Raw genomic sequence first — 22,420 nt, 5'->3', positions numbered from 1 at the left:
AAGAGGTTATTTTAAGTTGCTTTAAAAACATTTGTGTTTTTATCTTGACATTCTATAGATTGTGTTCATTTCTTTTAAGGCCTTTTATAGTTAAATTGGCTGCAAACGGCAATTCCTCAAGAAGCTAGCCTAGAAGCCTGCAGAGGTTTAACAGAGTTACCTTCCTGGGGTTCTGTTTTCCCCTTCTGTTTTACAGGGGATTGAGAAGAATTCATCAGTTATGTTCTATCTATGTCAACAGGTACCGGAACCATTTTTGAGTGCTTGATAGGACAGAAATAATTATTTTCATTGGTATTTTACTCCATGAGGAAGACTAGTCAGCAATACTGTAGATTAGGGCATGATGCAGGAACCACTAATACTAGATAATAGTGTTTTCCAATTTTATTTTTTTTCTTTTGAAATATCTAAAACATTTTATTAGTTGAATGTTAAAAATAAGATTTTTACAGTCACCTTAAAGAGATATAAAAAGATGCCACTATAAAAAAAATTACAAAAAATTCTGTGACAAAGTATTATTACTAAAATTCAGTGTCCAGAAAACAGCCAAAGATTTTTTAAGTACTTAGAGTTCATCATGCTGGTAGACATTGTACTCCTTTGCTGATATGAAACCATCTCCATCGTGGTCATTCTTCTTAAATATATCAGCTAAGATTTCATCATGGACTGAGGGATGACGTTTTTTGCCATCTCTTGCAAATTCTTCTTTCAAATACTGGCTTATCTAGAAGAAAAGAAAAAAGTCCAACCATTGTGGCTTTTACGCCAGTACTCAACAGCTATCTTCAAGGACGCTTGGGGTATATACGCAAGTTACTGTGACTCCAGTGCAGACACATCTAAAGTTTGTTTCCCAGCCAGTCTGAGATATACTAATGTATTAAAGCAAATTTCAGCATTGCACAGTGCAGTTTGTGTAAGCATACAGAAACTTTACGTGATGAACTGTGGCAGAAGCAGCTCATGTAAAGGTAACACTGATGCAACTATACCTATAGTTGTATAAATTATTTATTCCAAATTAGTTACATCATATTACCTCAAGTTCAGAGAGTTTCTTGTCACTGTCCTTGTCTATTTGATTAAATGCTTCAACACTGCGAGGTCCCTTATTTACCGCATAAAGTTCAATCTCAAAGATCAATGTTGCATTGGGTGGAATCTTGACCTGTGCTATGAATAAAAGAAAAAAAAGCATTTAAGAAATCAGACACTATGGTCATAGATCACACATGAGATAAATTCACACGTAGAGTGTCTTATTTTTTTACTACAAAAGGCTGTATTAATACTCAGATTAAACTCTGAATTTAAATATTATAGAGCTAGACAGGAAGATTGTTCAGATTGTGTTAGATACGTGATTTTGAGAGAGATTTGCAAGCAATATACTTCCCTGAAACAAAATTATATTGCTCATATCAATTCAGGTACTTTTAAAATTTAAGAGAAGGGTTTGTGTTATCATGAAAAACAAGTATTTCTAAAGTTCTCACTCTTTCACATACTGTCATATGTCATATGATGGGGCTTATTGAGAGACTGATTCTAAGACATGTGCCTTTATTAAATATCTGCAATGTGATTTAAAAGATTACAGTAATAGGCCAATGCTAGTATATATTTTCTGTCTGAAAAAACAAGAAGGCAATATCAGGTTTTACCAACTTACTATTAATTATATCTATGGTTAAAGGACTTTATGTAAAATAATGTTTAAAATATAAATCTCTTTAGAAAGAAGCAATAGAATGTAAGTAATCTGATTCACAAAAAAAAAACCCACAACAAACTACTGGAATATTTTGTCTGGTCCCTGAAGAAAAAAAACACGTTAGACTTCATTATTCCTTTTCAAAGCATTTTCTGATATCTGATGTAAAACCACCACTGCCTATAAACACAGGTCATTGTACCAAACATCTGGCAAAAAAAAAAGGGAACTGAAGAGAGACAGTAACAAACTAATGAGGTCTAAAAGTAAAGCCAAAAAAGCATCAAGAAATCATGCAGTGTAAAATTAAAATGTAAACATGCGAGTTGCTTCTATTCATAGCCAAAGCCAGTGAGCATGACGTTGTAACCTCAGAATTTTGACAGTTTTGAGCTTGTGCCCGTCCTTCATAAACTGAAGAAAAACTAAAGAATCTACTTTGTTTATATACACAAGGTAAACAAAACTATTTCTCATACTACTAATCTGAAATATCCACAGTAAAAATGACAGGTTTAGGGGTTCAAAAAATTTTAATCTTACAGGCTTTAAAAATGTAGAAGTTTTAAATATATCTGAATATAAATCATGGTTTATATAGTACTTATAAAAGAAAGATACAATACTAGAATTTAGTGCCAGTAGTTTACAAATATACATACCAACAAAGGAAAGATATGTAAAGATTTAGAAAGCCACATGCATCTTTTCTAGTTCAAGATTAGGCAGGCATCTTCCCCAGCATGCAGGAATATGCTAAGACAGAGGACAGGTATGCTGTAGGAGAATACTACTTTCTTGAAGTGCTACCTAGAACAAAAAGTTAACACTAGTATTAGAGTTACAGAGCATACTTTCATTTGTGTCAGTGTTTTTCCTTGTTGTTATGAGACTTACTTATTAAACATTATGCTCCAGAGGAAAAATTTATTCCTAGTAAACTTCACTGGCTACAATGGAATTGTATGAAAGACAAAACTGGCACATGGAATTCTGACGTAGTATCGCTACTGAACAATTATTATAGAGCAGGAGCTACCTTTTCACAGAAACTACTACACCCAGGTCAGAGCCGAATTTGAGTTATCTACAATTAAGAGTGCTGAAACACTGCATAAAACTCTGACTGGAACTTTTTCTTTTTAGAAGTAGATTGCACACGCATCATAAAATCAGATCAGATTTCATGCACTGTAGGCATTGTACATGCAATTATGTAATGTGATGATACCATCCATTAACTATCCAGAATGTAAGCACTATTTTAAACAAATTATTTCTACTTAGATTAATTCTGTGGCATGCACTGGATTACATTCCATGCAGAATGTCATTAAAAGGCTAAGCAGGTAGGAGTCAAATAACAGAAACTAAACATGAATAGAATATAATAGATTAAGACAAAAAATGCTGATATGAATCATGAAGATCTTCCTTTTGCTGTCAATTTTTCGTATTATGGCAATACCTGGAAAAACACATCGGGTGCCACGTACTGAATTCTAATGCAAACTGCAAGGCCTGGGTGTGGGTCTAGGACGAGGACTACTTAAACTGCATAGGAATGAGCAGGATTAGGCTGCACAGCTGCAGCCATCACCTTCAGTGCCTCCAAAAATAACGGAGCACCAATTCTTACAGTCATTTACAATACCGTACGTTTGAAAGGGTAAAACAGAGGAAAGACAAAGTTTAGTATTAAAACTGCTTTCTTACTGTATCCTTGCTGTCCATATGCTAATGACGGAGGAATGATCACTTTCCTTTTTTCTCCAGGACACATATTCATCATAGCAATATCTAACCCTTTTATGACTTGTCCAACACCCAGAACGAACCATTTTGGATGACCTTCATTTTGCGTCCGACTATTAAAAAGAATTGTGAGTGGATAACAGTGAATTTAGTATTATTTTTTTATATAACAGATTAGCAGTCAGTAAAAACGTACATTAGATTATTAGAACGGAAGAATGTTTAGAGCGCAAGAATGTAAAGTATTAACACTGTTCTTCTGCTACATTTATAATTAATTTAAGGTCAAATCTTGAGATGCGTAAGGGGCAACCTCCTTTTGAAATCAAAAAGCCAAGTAAAAAACCTAACATTACAAAAACAGCTGATCTTCCTGGTTGTATACACTGCATGCTGTAAACAAGGTGCCACTGCAGGAGGTCTGTGAGAAGAGGAGCGCTGGGAGCAATTCACCGCTGGGAAGCGAAAATGTCCTCAGCAGTTCACATCACTGTAGGATGGGGTAGGATGGGATGGGATGGAGCATGCATGGCTGTGTTGGGGGAACCTGGCAATCTTGGCTACAGTACTGTGTGCTCACCCACCGCTCTGTTCAGTTTAGATATTCCGTGCTTGAGCCAGCTGCTGGTCATATGAGGTGTGGCTAGTATGGGAGCTACATTGAACGGCAACTGAGCAGCATGTAGCTCAAGTCAGCAGGCAACACTATATGTGCCAAAATCAGTCACTTCAACAGGCAAACAAATGCAAGTACAATGGTACTGTTAGATGTAGAATTATCCTATATTGATTTTTTCTTAAATGATACAAGTGCGGGGAATGAACCAAGATTTTGTAATAAACTAGGCTACTGTCTGATCTGTCCAAATATGGGTAAGGAATGAGCTAGGTACCTGAAAGAAAGAAAAGACTCTCCTCCATAGTTCTGCACAGGTGAGTCCTGCCTCACTAGCAGGATGCACCACCATTAAAAGCAAGGCACTGTGAAAATAAAGCTTTTGCACAACGGTTTCTGTGCAAAGCAAGCTAAACCAAGCTGAAACAGCCTTTAGATAGATGGATGGGACAAAGTGAAAAAACAAAAGCCTAAATGCTAACATTGGGGCAAAGAGGAAGGCAGCACAGGGAAGGGGCATAAAGACTGCAAACGACTATCATAATGCGGCTGCCCTGCACGGTGCCAGCTATGTAGGAGTGCATACTGTATTCAAGTTTCTGTCTAAAATGCAAATCTGCATCCCTACCGGGAGCTCCTCCTCCAAACCCGAGTTTTTCTGCACAGATTACAGCACTGAACATGGCAGGTGATAACATGGTGGGTTTTTTTTTCACCCTGCCAAAGGGGTTCTTCAGGTGAGGTGTGGGCTACAGGCTGTCAGCGACCCTCACAGTAGGTCAAGCACGGCTTTGGTTCCCAGTTAACATTGGCACTGGTCCTTCTTGACCCGAGGTAAATCCTACATCCTTCATCACTCGGCTGAGGAAAAATAAAAGGCTGAGATAGGGGTAAATTACTAATGCTAACGTGGTTAGTGTGAACCTCAAGCTGTGCCCACACTGGGGGAGCAGTGGGTTCCGCTTACCCGGCTGAGGGGGGCACGGCGGGCCCACTGCTCCTGGGGGCGGGCAGGCTGTGCCACGTACACCGCCAGGCTAGGGCCTACCTTCCCTTCCACGCTCCCCGGTACCTTGGGGGCCTACCTGCAGTAAAACTTGGATCCGTTGCTGGCCAGGAAACCGTCGTAGTGAGCGTTCAGCAGATCCCCCTTCTTGCTCTTCGGGCTGCAGACCTCGGGGAGGTGCAGCACCTCTATTTTAACCTCCTCCGCCGCCGCCGCCGTGCCGCTTTCAGTCTGCGCCGGGGCGGCCAGCAGGGCCAGCGGCAGAAGGAGCAGGGTCAGCCCGCGGCCCATGTCGCTTCGAGGAGGCCGCCGGCGTGGCACTGTCCCCGCTGGGCCGAGGGGCGGAGGGCTGAGCCTGCGCTGCGGCACTGCCCCAGCCTCCGCGGACGCGGGGACGAGCCCGTTCCAGGCAGCCGCGGGGCGGGCGGTTCCTCGGCCCGGCCCCCTCCGCTCAGGAAGTGAAAGGGACGTCAGGAAAGAGCCACGGGGCGGGGAGTGCGGCCGGGCGCGCATGGGAGATGCGAAGCGCCCCGCGGGGCGGGTGGCGCCGCCGGGGCCGCCGCGGGCCGCCGCGCCTGAGCTGAGCGGCTCCGCCTCCGCGCGCGCAGGGAGTAGTAGCGGCGGGGACGGGAGGTGAGCGCCCATCCCCGCGGCGGCGGCGGCCACCTTTTCCCCGCGGCGGAGCAAGAGGATGCGGCCCGGCGTTGGGCTCTGAGCGATGGAGGGGGTCCTGTACAAGTGGACCAACTACCTGGCGGGTAGGTGGGGGGGCGGCTGTCGGGGCTGGGGCGGCCGTGGCCTGCAGCGCCGGGGGGGGCTTGGCCTCGTCCGTGAGGCGCTGCAGCTGCGTTGGGGGTCCCGGCGTCCCGCGCGCCGCCGGCAGCTAGTTTTAAGGCGCTGGCTGAGTTGTTCGACGTTTGTATTCAGAGCGAAGCCGCTGGGAAGCGGCCGCGCGTTGCGGGCGGCGGAGGCTGCCGGTGCCCCTGGGGCAGCCTGGCGCCGGCGGCTGGGCCGAGGGGCGGTGTGTGACGGCGGTCGCGAGCGCTCCCCGCGCGCTGCCGTGTGCGTGGCGTGGGGCGGCGGCGGCCTCGGCCAGGCCGGGCCCCTTCGCGCCTCCCTCGCAGCCCTGCGGCGTGGGCACCATCGCGGCCCCGCAGCCTCACAGCCAAGATGTGCCCGGCTCCCGTGGTCTTCCACTGGGAACTGGGCGGCCCGGTGCCTCTCGAGACCTGGATTGCGCTTCCCGAGTTAGTCAAGGCCTCCTAACGGGACAGGCTGCAGGGAAACGCCGCCTGAAGCGTCTTAATCTAACGGCCCAGCTGTGGGATTTTCCCCTCCGCCTCAGTTTACTTTCAGCAATAGCTGTGGTGTGCAGAGTACGAGCTTGGGAGGTATCCTTGCTTGCAGTTGGGGGATCATTTAGGGTTACATCTGTAAATCTTCAGTGCTAAATGTAGAAGTCTGAATTCTCTTTTAATTTGCTGTTGGATGGTGATTTTTTTGAGTTGTTTGCACCTATATCCTAACCTGTAAAACATACAAAAACTTTAATTCTGGGTGAAGTTTCACAAAATGTATTTTTGGAAGTGCTGCAGACAAAAATGCACCAAACGCCTGCATTTGCCATCGAAGCTCTGGTTTTGTTTGCCTTATCCTCTGTTGTAATAGAGATACCTCCTCCCTCGGGAGATCGAAGTGGATAGATGGTACTGTCAAGGTGAAACAGATTTCTCTTCTGACCCTATAGGTGGACTGATTGTCCCTCCAGAGCAGATCAGTGTTGGATCATATACCATGCTTAATGAGGCCTCATGTTTGACAGCATCTTCTTTGCCCTCTCGTTCTTCAGCGCTTCACGTGTGCTGTTCTGCTTCAGCATTTTCAGATTTTCAATGTGGAGTGGTGTGAAACTCAATTCTGAGGGTTTATAAAACATGGGACATGTTGCAAGGATTGTGCGCACTTGCTGTGAATTGAAGTGTACAGAACATAATCTTGCATTTTTCAGAGCAAATATCTGTCCACGTATACTGGCCTTCTGGTGAAAGAGAACAGTGGTACTGTAATTAAATAGATATTTGGTATGATTTTTTTTTTTTAACTTCTTCCAAATAAATGTGGAGAAAACGCATATGGGAAAAACTGTGGTTATGAAAGAAATAATGAGTACAAGTTTCTTTTCAGAAATAATGAGTACAAGTTTCTTTTCAGAAATAATGAGTACAAGTTTCTTTTCAAAATAGAATGGAAATTGTCACTTTCACTTATGTGACCAAAAATGTGATTGTGGCAAAAGGTAAACGGTCACAAGTAATGAGCCCTTGTGGTGTTTGGTATAAACTTCCCATTTGAAGTCTTATTTAATAAGTAAATATTCAACAGTAACTGAATGCTGTACACACAGGAGACTGTTACAGCAACTTGCAGCTAACTTCTAAAAGTCAGTAGCCCTCTAAAATAGCGAACTGCAGAACCCTTCCTTCCATGTGTGCTGGCCAACTGAGGGCATCCACTCTTGCATTTCAAAATTACAGTGTGTCAGGAGTTCCGTACAATTTCTGGAATATAGGAGGGCAGCAAATTCGAAAAAAAAAAAAAAGTAATAATTTTAGTTAAATTTTAAAATTTTATTACCAACTTTCTTGATACTCTACTATATTTTTGTAGCCAGAAATAGGCTGTAGTACTTCTTGTCATTAATGGTAGAAGCCAAGCAGCAAAGGAGCTTGTTACTGTTGCTGAAGCATTGTGGAAAACATTTAGTTTCCTCCTTCATTAAAAGCAAACCAGAAATACAGCTTTATTTTTTTCCCCTCAAATAATATGTGTGCAGTACAAATTTGTTAAATATTTTGTCAAACATAGGATGCCCTGTTTGCCCAGTTTGAAATCAGAAGAGGTGTTTTTGTTCGTTAGCTTGCTTCTGTGAGGCACTTGGGGTCTCTTAAGTCCTTTACTTCTGTTTTTTTCAATACCAGCATAATGTGAGGCTGTATGATGATGTAGGGTCCCTTTTTATCAGAATCAGACTGTTGAGACAGGCATTGACTTATCACGTGTGCATGCACTTAGGAGATAAGGGCAGCACAGAGTCAATGTTTTGCAACACGAGTGTAGCAGGAAGAAAAACATCAGTGCATTTCTGAGCTGTGTTTTACAGAACAGGGTCTTCAGTACAGTGATTTCATGACTGTTTGCATATTCTTTGAATATAAGTGGTGATGTACACATACAATTTGAAGTATTTCCTGTGGGAGTTGGTATCCATCAGTGTTTGTACTTTTTTTTTTATTCTGTTTTTATATCTGAGTGTGGATCTGCTTATTGGTTACCACTTTGTATTTTGAAAGACACAGATGCTTTATAGGTAATAAATTTAAACAATAGTTACATTTTATTATTTCCTTATCATGGAATTGTGACATGATGTAGTGGAGTCTGGTCTTACATGTCTTGAATTAGTGTTAAAACTTGTAATGACTTAACGTGGGTAGTATGAAGCCGTTAGCTGATTTTCAAGAGTCTGGTACCTGGTGAAGCCTCCTGTGTCGTAATACACTGCTGCTGGATGACTGCAGCTCGCTCTGTTGAAATGGCAATCGGTAAGCGCCATGGACCACGCCGTCATATCGCCAAATACATTGAGTTCTTGGCTGTGCAGTTATTGCCGTTCCAAACCCTAAGCCAAGCAGGAAGTTAAAGTTTGGTGTTGAGTTGTAAAATAGAGGGATAATCTGCTCCTATTGTACGGCTGAGCCAGACTGTAATGGACCAATGTAATTTATGCTCTACCAGAATAGTTTAGTTCTATGTTATTTTTAGAAACAAAGGTGATTTACTAGGCAAAATGGTTTGCATGTAGTAATGTTAGAAATTAGGGCACCTATTCCAATGAGTGTTGAGTTTTATGAAATAGCTGTTGAAAAAAGAAAAAGGGGAAAAAAGAGACCCCGTGACAATAATTTACTAGGTGGTATAATGCTGCATAGAGTTCTCACAGCTACTCGTGTCTATGCATAAACTGCTCTGTTTTGCAGAGGTAGTGAAGTCAGAGATCATTATAAAATTTTGCCAATGCAAACCTGGTGGAAACCTTAGTAGAGGAGCTATTTGTATCTATAATCTTAAGAAAGTCTACCTGAAAAATATACGTGAATGAGAATGGTTCTTCAGAGAATGTAAGAATTTATCAGTAATTATTAAGGCTGTAATTTATCAGCCTTCAAAATAGTATTCCTTGGTGGGTAAATTAAATTTTAATTTTGCTCTAGAATGGAATATAGTGAAAACTGAAATATCACTGATCTTGCATCCAAAACGAATGGGAGTTAAATATCCATATAATACTAGTCTGGTTATAGAGCAACTCTGGTCCTCGTACTGCACAGATTGTTTACTTCCTGGTGTGTTATAAGAATAGTTTAATGATTAGTTTTTTGTAAAAGTTTTAACAGCCAAAGAGCTGAATTTGATTTGAAGTTTAGTAATTCGACTAAACTTTCCTGTCATGTTTTTGATCTCTCTAGGTTGGCAGCCTCGATGGTTTGTTTTAGACAATGGGATACTGTCATACTACGATTCACAGGATGATGTTTGCAAAGGGAGCAAAGGAAGTATAAAGATGGCTGTGTGTGAAATAAAAGGTAAGATTTAATAGACTTCTGCTTGAGGAAATTTTAACTGCCAGGAAAATAGAAAAGATCACCCAACATACGTTTTGCATCACAAGTTTTTCCTCCTCTATTTTTGTTTATCTGTAGTCCAATGTGACTGCTTGATAGTTCATAATAATGAATGTGAATTATGAAGTGGTGACAAAAAAAAATGTTTTTGACAGTTAGAGCTCTGTTTTGAGATTTAGAACCCACCATATATTCTTTTTTGTTTTAAATAGTTGTGTGCGTGTGGCTTATGCTTGAAGTTACCTTGGCTAGTTATTTAGTTCTACCGCTTTTTCCTCTTATGACCAGGGATAAGAGATTGAATCACGAATGCTAGTTTTTTAGAAGAGCAGCAGCAGTGACCACAAAAGGGAGATTCTTATAAACCAGAGATGTTTAGTCTTTTGTTTTCCTGAGTCTTTTTTACTTTTGTTAATGTTAGCAGCTGCCCACGTTCATAGGTGATGGATGTATTAGTAAGTGAACTGTTTGTGTCAGGCTGTGAGTTTAGCCTTTAGCGTATTCTAAGCTGTAGGTCAACCTCCTTGGCTAATAGCAAGGCATTGGCTAACTCTCCATTGCTTTCAACTCTTGATCTCTTTGCAGATACCTGCAGATGACTGGGCTTGTGATATGGGTACTTGTATATTAAAAAGTAGGACTTCTTATTTTACATGGGCCACCTAGTATTTTTCATGTGGCAACTCCTTTTTGTTGCTGTTTCCTTGGTGTAGATGAAATCAGTAATATAAAGTGGAAGATCCCATTTTTTGGCCATTCCAGTTGTTCATTTTGATTGTCATTGTGTTCTTTTGGTGAAGAAAAGAGAGTAGTTGAAGTCTGGATTTGATGCAGTCTCCTGCATACATGGCGAGTGCGGAGTGGAGGAACTGTGGAGGAACTGTGCTTGATAACATGAAACTCAGCAGAGTATTCAGTTAAAGATATAGTATTGAATATAATATACTGTAAACAAAGTCCACCTCAGTTCTTGGTTCTAGGACTCTGCGACCTGAAGCCAGATTTTGACTAGAAGGGAGATTATTTCAGTTTTTAGCCTAGTCCTCTGTAAAAACTTGTCCTTGCAACAAAACTCTTCAGTTTGCCATGTTTAGACCAGCTTTGGAGTACAACAGTTGGTCCAACAGATGAACAGATGAACGTATGAACAGATTCATACGCAGTATGTGGTTAATGCAGAAAGGGAACCTTGTTGCACATGAGCCTGGCCACTGTTCGGTGTCTTGTGTTCCTACCTGATGACTTGAAGGCATGCTGGGGGGAAGGGTTGAGCAGCTTTGGGCCTTTTGTTATTTAGCAGTGGTACATTCTGATTTATTATATTACTATGAGATTGTAATAAACATTCTAAAATACTTTGATCAGTATTTAATAAATGATTGTTACTGAGTTGAGGGTATTTTTTTTCCAAATTGTTTTTTTTCTCCTCTCTCATAAGTTCATGCAACAGACAACACAAGAATGGAACTGATCATCCCAGGCGAACAGCATTTCTATATGAAAGCAGTTAATGCAGCCGAAAGGCAAAGGTGGCTGGTAGCACTGGGGAGTGCAAAAGCCTGCTTAGCAGATACCAGAACAAAAAAAGAAAAAGGTATGTGTGTTACCTAGATGTTACCCCTTGATGTTTGAATTAGAGGTGACCTCCATTGACCTCTTCTGTCTTAAGAAGCTGAAATACCAGCAACTTATTGTCATTACAAGAACAAACATACTTTTTTGTAGCTGTTGTGAAGCCATTTCATTTCTGCTGTTTTGATTCTTTATAGTTACTATTGTTTTTTCCATAATTTTTCTTGGATGGCTTAATGTAACTATTTCCAGCCACTGTGGGGGGGGTGTAAATTTAATCCACTAAATTTTTTCTACATTACATTGTAGCTAAGAAAGATTTCAGCTTTATCTTTCCTAGTAATGTGCCTCTTTCTTAATGGTCATTAAATTAGCATCAGTTATCCAAAAGTAGAAACTATTGTCCGCTTCAAGTAAAGTTCTTGACTCATTGCAGAATTCAGTTTTCCTCAAAATTAAGTGAAACTTTAAGTGAATTCTTAAATTGATATTTAAATTTCAATGAAAAGTGCTTAAAAATTAAGATGTGTACATACACTGTATGGAATAAATTGATATTTCCATTTTTTTTTTTTTAATAGAAATAAGCGAGACCAATGAATCTCTTAAAACCAAAATGTCCGAACTTCGTCTCTACTGTGATCTTTTAATGCAGCAAGTTCATACAATACAAGAATTTGTTCACCATGATGATACTCGCTCTCCTCCCAGCATTGAGGTACAGAATTTCTAGAATGCCATTGGAGAACCTAATTATATAGTACACTTCAAGTTTCTGTTGACATCTTATGCCTCTTTTATCTCCCTGATGTTGGGAGATGTAACCTAAGGTCAATTTTTGAGTGCTATATGTGCATAAAGTACCTGGATGATTTAACTGTAATTGTCGCATGCATTAGGAAGCAATTGTGTTATTGAGTCATTTGGTTAAAAGGCCAGAAGAGCTGCTGTATGAGTTATGCAATAATTTGTCTTGTTTCGCATCTCTGTTACAGGCAGAGTAGTTGAAACAATGTTGTTTGTCCATTCTTTACTTCCTTGTGTAGGAGGGTGTTCCATATTGTTATCAGTGAAAGCTAGTGTTACAGGTATTGGAAACTTGCGGTGTAGATAAGTCTCTCTGAATATGCACAAGTGAAATTATTCTAGTATTTCTGCTTCTGAATTAAAGTTAGTATTGGAAATTATGAATGTCTTCATTCTTTACACTCTTGAGCAGTGTGTGGACAATATTGTTGTCCACTTAGGGCAAAGCAAAGGGTTGACGCTTGGTCACAACACAGCAAATTCTTGTCGATTTACAGCAAGGCGAAACTGACCTGCAGGCTCCTTGCACTGGAGCGATAAAGCTGTTCACATGTTCTGCTGCAGTTCGTTTGTTTCACTGAATGATCTTCTGATACCAGTTAGTCACTCTGAGACAAGCTTTGCAGTAAAAACGTTATGGCATTGTTGGCTGATACCCTAAAGAAATTCAGATGTCAGAAAGAAATTACAATGCTGTCACATTTGTTTGCTTAAATTAACCTCATTGGAAGGTGTACTTTTGATTAAATAAAATGGGAAGTTCTTAGTGGTAATGAGGGAAATTAGCGTGCATGGGAGTTGTGGTGAGGGAGAGTTGTATTTACATATTTTACTTTTTTTGTTTGTTTATGCTTGTGCTTTCATTTATTTTCAGAACATGAATGAAGCCTCTTCCTTGCTTAGTGCCACATGTAATACATTTATCACAACACTTGAAGAATGTGTGAAGATCGCTAATGCCAAGTTTAAGCCAGAAATGTTCCAGCTGCCTCACCCTGATCCCTTAGTTTCTCCTGTGTCACCATCACCCGTCCAAATGGTTTAGACATTTTGAAATACTGTTTTTTTCTAAGTGTCGTATTGTTGGTTGGATGGGGGGAAGAATGGCAGAAGACTATGCTATTGCTATGTGCTATGATGTCAACAGTTGAAATCTTGACTCTGTTATGATCAGTACTGGTCCTAAATATAAATCAATAATTTTCCATTCCCAGTCTTTGTTTGCTAGCTTTTACATAATCAGAATAATTTATCATACATGTTCATCTGTATGTTCATCTGTTCATTCATATCGTTCATCTGTAATGAGGTATCTTGTAAATGATTTAACTTTCCCTCAGTTCAACTGTTTCTTTGGTTTTTAGAATGCTAGCTGTACACTAATCTTAAAAATTTCAAAAACTCGCCTTCTGTTTAAACAGATAAGTGCCTTGTGGCTTGAAGCACTTCAGGAGTATAGCATATCTTTCAGTGTATATAATTCAAAACATTTGTATTAATCTAACATGCCCTTATTTAACAAAAAGGTAAATAATGGTAAAGATATTACTTGCATAACTCTTCACTACTGATTATTTCCCTTAGAAGGACAGTATATATGGAATCATCTAAAATATCCTTTCGATCATATATATAGATTCCAAGATGAGCTGTATTGTGGGATTTTGTTGTGGGAATCCCTTTCTTTGCACTTGGATATCTTGTCTCTTTATCGTCAATCAATTTGCTTACAAAGCTGATTATTACTGATTTATATTAATAACTTTCAGTGATATACGTAGAGATTTGACAGTGATATCAGAAGAACCACAAGGACTCAAGAGGCAGGATTTGGCTTTATTGTGTAATGGGGAATTTAAGCTGGCATTCGGTAGAGGAAAAATGTCTTGATATTTCTGTATGTCATAGCAATTAACAAATGTCTCCATGAGTAACTTTGGAGCAAAGGAGAATGAATGCCGTAGAAACTAGGTAGTGTTTTTTGTAGTAAACTAGTTCCTGTGTGAATGCTTAAAAACTTTTAACATTGATGCCAAGCCATCTGATTTCATGTAGTTAAATGAGATTTTTAACTAAGTATGGTTGCTTTTAATTACAAAAAAAAAAGATTGCCCTCTCTCTTTGTAGAGACTGTAAGTGAAGTAAAAATTAATGTAGGTATGCATATTATAAGTAGCTTGTGACATTTTTGGTGTGATTTGTTGTTTGAATTTTGTGGTGTGTTTTGTTTTTTTTTTTCTCTAGATGAAGCGTTCCATTAGCCACCCCGGTCCTTGCTATTCAGAAAGGTAATTTTCTATTTCGTTAAGCTTTTTTTCTTGTCTCAAAAAACCTCCCTGAACCTGCTAGTATTAAAGTAAAGATGTGAGAAGCATTGTTTGCTTGGGGGAAAAAAATTAAACAGCATAAATTGATCTAATTTTGAAAACTAAGAGTGCAGATTATCAGTGTCAGTGGCAAATAATGCAGCTGCTGTCTCTTAATACACTATACACATTTTTTCATGCTAGAAACTTCATGCAAATGACTTATTCTGACAAGTTCATGAAATTAGACATAGAGCTTGAAAAGCCAGCATTCTTTTTGGGTCAGTATTTCAGATTCTTGAGTTATTTTCTTCTGCAAAGATTATATTACATTTTAATTTCCATTTTCAGGCTTTATAATTGCGAAAATTAAGAATGTTCTACTGACCGAGCCATTTTTAGTTTAGTATAGTGAAAAACATTGATACTATCAGTTTAATCTAAGCAACAAAATTATTTTGAATTTGAAGTATATTAAGTTTGTGTGGGCTGTTACAGATTTTTGCTTACTAATAGATCTCATTTCTTTTGTAGGAATAATCACTCTGTAAAAGAATCAATTTCATCCGTTCACCGATTTTCACAGCGGCGCAGAAGAACATACTCGGATACAGAATCTCACAGTGATACTCCCTTTGAAGATTCTCAGAGTAAGTTTGGAAGAGGGGTAGTTTTCTTTTGTATCTGTCTGTACAATTTATTACTTGTTTACAGCAGCTGTTCCAGTGCTGATACCAGCATGAGAAAAAAAGTTTTCTTAGTTATGCAAAGTTTTGGTTGTAAGATTCCTGTATTATAAATCAAAAACCTGAGGCCTGTGCATTGCAGAAAGCGCATGTGAGCACAAAGAGATATTACTGCTTTACATTCATTGTATCATGAAGCAAGTATTAGCACTTCTGCACCATTTTCTTGGTTCTCCTATACTCACATGTTGCAGGGTAACCACCTCTTTCACCTCATTCATCTGCCACCAGCATGGGGTATGCCAGCATGAATCCCAAGCTGATAAACTTAGTTTAGATCCTATTCTGTGTCTCATCGCTAGCGTAGGTGCACATCAGTCTAGCTTCCTATAATGCAAGGCTTTTGTTGTTACCATCTGAACCTTGTCGTGTTGGGTACCCAGTCTGACTTTTGTCAGGACTGCTGAGAAGAGTATGTCTAGTGTGTTTCTGCTAATACCAGGCTTCTTTCGTTCCTTATTATGTAGCTCTAGTTTTTAGCTCAGTTTCTCTGTTTTTTTGTTTTCTTTTACTATGTTAGAAGCTCCCTCTGCTGCCTTCCAGTTATCTTAGTTCTTTCTGTGTCCTGTCAGGTAGCCTAGCAATGCCTAACTTGCAATAAGTCATCCATTTCATTTTAATAATAGAAAATGTTTTAATTAAATGCTTATTGATGCATCAGTTCTTTAAAAAAAAAGTTCACGTGTTCCTCATACAGAATATGTCTGCACCTCACAGATTACTATCCTTCATAATGTAAAAGTCATTGTGTATAAAAAAAATTACTTGATTTATACTAGCTGAACATTCTTCATATCCATCATCCTTGGGTGTGATATTGATTGAAATCTTTCAGGAAAAGTCCAGAATACTTATGCTTCTGATTGCTTATGTATAGGAAATGGTTAGCAAATAAATGACAGACAGATTAGATGAGGGTTTTTGGGGTTGAAAATTAAATACTTACTGATATCTTCATAGGATCTGCTCACTGTTCTAGAAGTACAGTGAATGGAGATCTGGTATCATCAACCATTCCTGAAGAAAACAGATCGGTATCAAAGGAAAGATCTGGACCGGAAGAGACTCTTTCATCCTTTTCTTCCTGAAGAAACTGAAAGTATTCAATTTTCTATAAATAATGCTATGCAAAAGCTGCTGTAATTATACTGTTGTTATAGGAAGTAGTCATTTCCCTTTTTAGGAGGATTTCTCTGCACTTTATAGAATAACATAAAAACTATCTTTGAAGTGTATTTTATCTTTATATAGTTTATTTGCAAGAGTATTTTCCTAATATTTCACAGTTTGAATGTGTGTTTTTTTGGAACAAATGATGGCTTAACAGATAAGCATCCACATTTGTAAATGTAGCTCTTTTTAAAAAATGTCAAGGTCTGACTGATACATTAGTAAACCTGCAGGTTATAAACTTCAGCAAAAAGGTTTCAATTTTTGGAGAAAATGCAACTTGTGCCATGCGCCTCTTGGTCATTGGTACCAGGTCATCCACCAGGATTAGCCCTGCAGTGGCTTTTTTGCCTGTGTACGGGCTGTGGGAATGGGCGCTAATGGGTCTACTCTAGCAGCTTGGTGATAATGGACATTGCCTTCTTTAAAAACACGAGGATATATGTAATCTGGTCCTTATTTTTAGCCAATGAAAGTAGAAATATTTAGTGTATTTTTCTAAACAAATGTATAAAAATAACTTAATATGAAGCATTTGTACCAAACATTGGATATTTAATAATTTTTATTTATTTATTCTTTTTTGCATCAAAAATTTCTACCTACTTTCACTACTAAAGATCTAAAGATCTACTAAAGGCTTCAAAATGTGCATAAGTTGTTTCTGGGGTGTGTAGCATCACAAGTAGCCAATGCAGCACTGTTAAGATTTACTCTGCTAACTTAAAATGTGTTTTTAGCAAAGTATTATAGAAGTAAAAACTGATATATTGGACCATTAAGATGCTGTTGTAATAAATATTTGTTATCTATACATATTTTATTTATGACATATTTATACAAAGGGGAGCTTCTGTTTTTGTGACTCCTTTATATCATCTGAGGATGGTATACACCAGGAGATGAATTCTGCTCTCTGTTACATCAGTGTAAATTTGCATTAACTTTAAGTGAGATTGGAGTCTGACTCTCTAATTATTAATGAGTAATAAAGTATAACAGTGCCTACTAGCACCTTGGTCCATAAGGTTGTTAGTGTTAGCATTGTAAGCTTTTGGGGATTTTCTGGGTGTTCATTTAGGGATAAACTTGGTCTAGAAAGTCTTAACTGTAGAGCACTTTAAGCAAGCCATTTACTGTTTTTGATTTAGACAATTGTTAAATAAATGTACAGGGTTTTCTGCACTTGGGCACATACCAAAACCTGTTTTTATAATCAAATCTTCTTTAATTTGGTTTAACTAGTCTTCCTTTTGTGTATATGAATAATTTGGTGTTTTTGAAGCAGGCTGGAAAGGACAGATGGGAATGGAATGGAAGCTTTCCTTACAAATTTCTGGAACGTTAATTTATCTAAATCCAAATAGTTCCAAATGTTGAGGAAAAACATATGAGCTGTTGCCCATATATAAAATACCAGTTCATAAACCATTATGTCACGGTCAAATGGAATGGAGTGGTTCATACAAGCAAAATTATTTGTGGATACCAGCTCAGAGCTGTCATTTGTGCTCAGTTGTGTCAGTTTTCATGCAACTAGCATTTGCATATGCATATCAGCCACACACTTGCTTGTACATTTTTTTCTGATTGTTTGCTTTCATGTATTCTGTATGACACTTACGACAATTGTAAAAATAAGTATTAAAAAAGATGTTCAGAGAAGTGAAGTAGATATTGCAATGAGAGTGTTGTTTTGAATCATATGCTCTCTTAGAGCTGCTTTTTGAAATTTCACTGAGGTTTCTGCCAGCTTGTACAGTGTTAAGTACGTGTCACTAACAAATATCTTTTTCTGGCTTTCAGCTACTACAGAGAAAATAGTTTGGACTCCACATTGTACAGGAAAACTCTGAGACTGATGAGTGCATTAGTGGTAAATAATAATTTTAAATACTGTCACAGATAGGATTGTTTAGATAAAAGTTGTAATGATTAGATTCAAACACAAACTTTGCATATAGTTATTTCAGCACTGTTTCGGGTTTCTCCACATCACTAAAGCTGAAATGATGGCTTTGTATATATACGTAACATGTTCCTGCTAAAGTTAACTCAGCCTTTTTATATATAAATGTGGCAAACTCTGTGGCAAAAATCCTAAAATGTATTTCAATGAAATCAGTGAAGATGATATGCCATCACACTTTTAGCATCTGGAGCTAAGAAGTAATTTCTGAAAATTATACTTAGCTGGCTGAATCACAATGATCCATGTGTAGTAAGACTAAAAAAAAAATCTGGATGCTATTACATTTTCATTTCCAAGTTTAGGGAGAGCTTATCAGGAATGCCTAATGGTATCACTATTCTTTCTGGCGGAGAATGGGAGTTGAAGTCGAACCTCAACATAGAATGTGTAATTAGTACTCCTAGTTTTGGTCTCAGTTGCTTCTGAAGAGATCAATCTAAAAACAATTCAATTTTTTAAATAGTATTTAACACTTAAAGAATGTAAGCACACTATGTATATTTAAGTGAAAAGTGATAAATTCTAGTTACTGAGTTGTATCTCTGAAGTCTCTAACATCAGATAATTAGAAATTGAATCTGCTTAAATGTCTTAGCAGCTTGTACTATAAAGAATCAACGATCAGGCACTCAATGATTTGGAGATTTGCGAATACTAAGATTACAACATTCAGGGGCTTTAAACTTCTGAAAATTAATGTTCGTATTTCTTTTCACGTAGTGTATAGTAAGTCAGCTTGACTTTTTAATTCCCCCTGCCCCTGCTGAGAAAGCAGTCTTTGGGATAGGAATATTTCAGAGGTTGCTGCTGCATAAAAAAATTGTACTTAACACAAATAGCTGCTATTTCAATTTTTAAATAAATTAAGGTTATTTTCACAAACTATAAACTTGAATTTTGCTTGTTAAGCCACCATCAGTTTAAGTATTGTAGTGTAGCTGTTGTTCCTGCTGGTGGTAAGTTAATAACTTTTTAAAGGAGTATAATACCTGAATGAAGGAAATGTCTGTGTCTGAAAACTAACTATTTTTTCAGATGTTCCTCATTATCCTGCTTTAAAAGAGTTAATGTAAAACCTGCCTGTTATGGGCATTTCTTTACTGAGTGCTTTGAGGGCTGAACTTAGGAGATTCAGATCTAGAAGAGAAAGTTACTGCTTAAAGGGGATTTATGTAGAACCTGGGTGCCTAAATCCACAGTTGCCATCCTGAAGATCTCTGCTGTTTAACATTGAAGACCAAAGGACCATCTAGATTTTTATCTCACTTGTAAAGCTCCCTAGATTACTGCAACTGTGTATGTACGTCCTTAGAATTGCCACTGTCTTGGAAGGACTTGGCCCCTTAGCAGCTAACTTAAGCAGTGAACTAGGATTCGGAAATGACGCATTCCTCTGCCCATACAGTGGGGGGACCAGTGCTTTACTATTTTGTAAAGGATGTCTAACATGAACAAGCTTACTAGAAGATAGAATGTTTTAAAGTGCAGGCCATTACTCTAAAAGAAATGCTTTACTTCTGCTCTTCCCACTGTGTACATACAGTAGTGATTAGAAGGTGTCATTTAGGAATTTAATTTACTTTACTTAGCATTTTGGTATTTATTAAGTCTGGATGAACAATCCAGAATGTTGTTTGGCAAGTGAGTACCATAAGGAAGTAGTCAGACTGTTTCCCTACTTTGCTGTGTGGTGTCACCTTTTTCTTCATGCTAGGACACTATCATTGTGGCTATTTATGCACCAATATATGTAGGTCTACCCGTAGCCCTATCCTGACTGTTCTAAGCAGCACACATATGGGAGAGAAGGCTAAAGATGAGAGCACAACTGGATCATATGGATGTGTTTTTTTTTTTTAAAAAAAAAAAAAAAAAAAAAAAAAAAAAAAAAAAAAAAAGGCCGCCTTCAGCTTTTTAAAAGGGAAGGGTAAACAGGCATCTCCCAAGGCTGTCAATTATACATGTCAAAGGTAATACTTAAAATCCTGTCAAGGGATAGGATTTAAAAGTGTCTCCTCCTTTTCCCTGTGTTTCATATTCTCTAGTGATTAAATACTGCTTTGGCTACTTCTGTATCTTAGCTTTCTCAGTGCACTGCGTAGGCTGCCTAGGCATTTTCCACAAAGCTTGGGGTACAGTTCCAGAAGCAGCTCGTAATTACCTTACAATGGGTCTGACTCTTACTTTTCTACATACCGCCTGTCATTTTCTGACATGTCGGAGTACGATATTTTCTCTGTCATCCTTTCTCCTTTGTACCACTGCTGTTAGTACTATGGCACGTTCCAGAGTGGGAATGACTAAATGATTTAGTTTTGACTGTTATGCTTTGTTTTTTCTTTTTTAAATAGACATTATGTATTCTGATTATTATTATTTTTAAATCCAAGCTCTAGAACATTATCATCTTCAAAAAGGGGGAAGGAAAAAAAAAACAACTAGAGAAAACTTAGTTTTAATACTTTATCAGAGATGTTAGGTTTTTTTTGTGTTCTGTTCATATAATTTTCTCACCTTGAAAAGTTGTTGAAAGTGGAGGTGATGGTAAAAATTGAAATGCAATGTTAAGACTAGGGTTTCTTGTCTTCTAGCAGTAAAATGAATCTCTTAGTGTTATTACAGCTATCCACCATCACAGTTATTTTTCTCAAGCTGCCAAATGTAAAATGTTAGTAGAGAAGTATAGCCCTATAGTAGAATTTATACAGCAGCTCACAGAGCTTTGTTAAAAAGTTTTTCCTTATGCATCAGGACCCAGGAAACATGAAGTCCAAATGCCGTCACACACATATTAGTGGTGGGATATTTTTCTGAACTTGGTCCTGTAATGCAATGGATTTTATCTTTAAAGAAAGCAAATGTCAGCTTGTACAGCTAACAATCCCAATATTTGACCTGAAGGTAATAAGCAAATAATTTGAAATGTTCACTGTTCATCTTTTTTTATGTTTATTTTTTTATCCAGAGACTGCTTAATCTATTGTCTCGAAAAATGTTACTGTTTAGGGATATGTTCTGTGAAACTGAATGTTGAAGCTTTAGGTTGTGACTTTGTCGATGTCACTCTGTATTAGCGTTTGCTTAGCAGTCTTGTGAAAAAACACTGGCTCAGCAGGTTGGTGTGTAAAGTTATCTGTTAAAGCTGTGCTTCAGCAAAGCCTGTAAGTACTTTAAATCCTATTTTTAGGCATGTGACTGACTCATCTGCTTAAAGTTAGGTGAACTTGCTTATGTACTGTGCAGAGTTGGGCCAGAGAGGTACAGGCAGAATGAACTTGCTTGCACTGACACATCAGTGTGTTGTCGTCTTGATTAAGTAAATATGTCTAGGCTCAGTAGAGGCCATGGAAGACCAAGTTTCCAGTAGCATTTGTGAAGGAGAGTCCATGTTTAAATCTGAAGATGCTGTCTGTCACTATTAGTTTCTGCTAAGATGACTGACTAGTGCATTTTTAGTGTTAATTTTATTACATACCTGTGTACACGAGTTCGTAGTTGGTTAAACAAGACTGTACCTGTCTATTTTTGTGTCTTGTATTGAGTTTGTTGGGTTTTTTTAAACATCTAATGGAATTAGAATGAGAAGCTTTCTTGAGTTTTTTTTTCTTTGAATGTTTTAAAGATTAAAATAAATCGCGTTTTTTACCTCATTTTTATTATTCTTATTTACTTTCCTTCCTAAGGAAGAAATGAGACGCGATCTTAAACTCTTTCATCTTTATGATTGTTTCTAAACGTTCCTGGTTCCATCACTTGAAAAAGTCCGGATTTTGTCCTGACCCAAACCTTAGCTCTTCTGAAATACTTGTTTTTACTTTAGTCCTTGTTTCATCCCCATTTATTATCTTTCCTGCGTCATTTGGATAGCTGGTGGTTGACAGTATATAGGTTTATAGGAAATGGAAAAAAAAAAAAATCTGCTTTTGTAGTGGGTCATTTTGGAATAGCTTTTAAAACATATTACCTGCTTTACTACTTCCGACGAACTTGGGTTTTTTAGTACGAGTAGTATGCTGGGAGTCGTAGTGATGCATAGAGTTGCTAACTAATGCTCCTGCTCCACCG

General features: G+C 38.3%; 2 protein-coding genes across 4 annotated transcripts; one reads left to right on the top strand and one right to left on the bottom strand.

Annotated features, from left to right (window-relative positions):
* Nucleotides 1–420: 420 nt before the first annotated feature.
* FKBP7 (FKBP prolyl isomerase 7) lies at nucleotides 421–5,529 on the bottom strand. Its single transcript, XM_068407913.1, has 4 exons — nucleotides 5,180–5,529; nucleotides 3,440–3,591; nucleotides 1,049–1,182; nucleotides 421–733 (listed from the first exon to the last, which is right to left on the bottom strand). Exons 1-4 carry the CDS (start codon nucleotides 5,389–5,391, stop codon nucleotides 572–574), a joined length of 660 nt encoding a protein of 219 aa, XP_068264014.1. The 5' UTR covers nucleotides 5,392–5,529; the 3' UTR covers nucleotides 421–571.
* A 116-nt stretch (nucleotides 5,530–5,645) lies between these two features.
* Nucleotides 5,646–21,934, top strand: PLEKHA3 (pleckstrin homology domain containing A3). 3 transcript variants are annotated; one of them, XM_068407947.1, is made up of 9 exons: nucleotides 5,646–5,858; nucleotides 9,627–9,743; nucleotides 11,221–11,376; nucleotides 11,936–12,072; nucleotides 13,036–13,200; nucleotides 14,406–14,449; nucleotides 15,002–15,117; nucleotides 16,174–16,312; nucleotides 18,190–21,934. In XM_068407947.1, the coding sequence occupies exons 1-8, from the start codon at nucleotides 5,819–5,821 to the stop codon at nucleotides 16,299–16,301; spliced, it is 903 nt and encodes a 300-aa protein (XP_068264048.1). In that variant the 5' UTR covers nucleotides 5,646–5,818; the 3' UTR covers nucleotides 16,302–16,312; nucleotides 18,190–21,934. The 3 variants fall into 3 exon arrangements, with proteins under 3 accessions (XP_068264048.1, XP_068264047.1, XP_068264050.1); XM_068407946.1 differs by lacking the exon at nucleotides 18,190–21,934 and having other exon boundaries at nucleotides 16,174–17,394; XM_068407949.1 differs by lacking the exon at nucleotides 18,190–21,934 and having other exon boundaries at nucleotides 16,193–16,267.
* Nucleotides 21,935–22,420: the final 486 nt, after the last annotated feature.

The sequence above is a fragment of the Nyctibius grandis genome, chromosome 9, assembly GCF_013368605.1.
Source record: "Nyctibius grandis isolate bNycGra1 chromosome 9, bNycGra1.pri, whole genome shotgun sequence".
Lineage (NCBI taxonomy): Eukaryota > Metazoa > Chordata > Aves > Nyctibiiformes > Nyctibiidae > Nyctibius > Nyctibius grandis.
The sequence above is the reverse complement of the archived record's forward strand: the minus strand, read 5'-3'. Positions and strand labels throughout refer to the sequence as shown.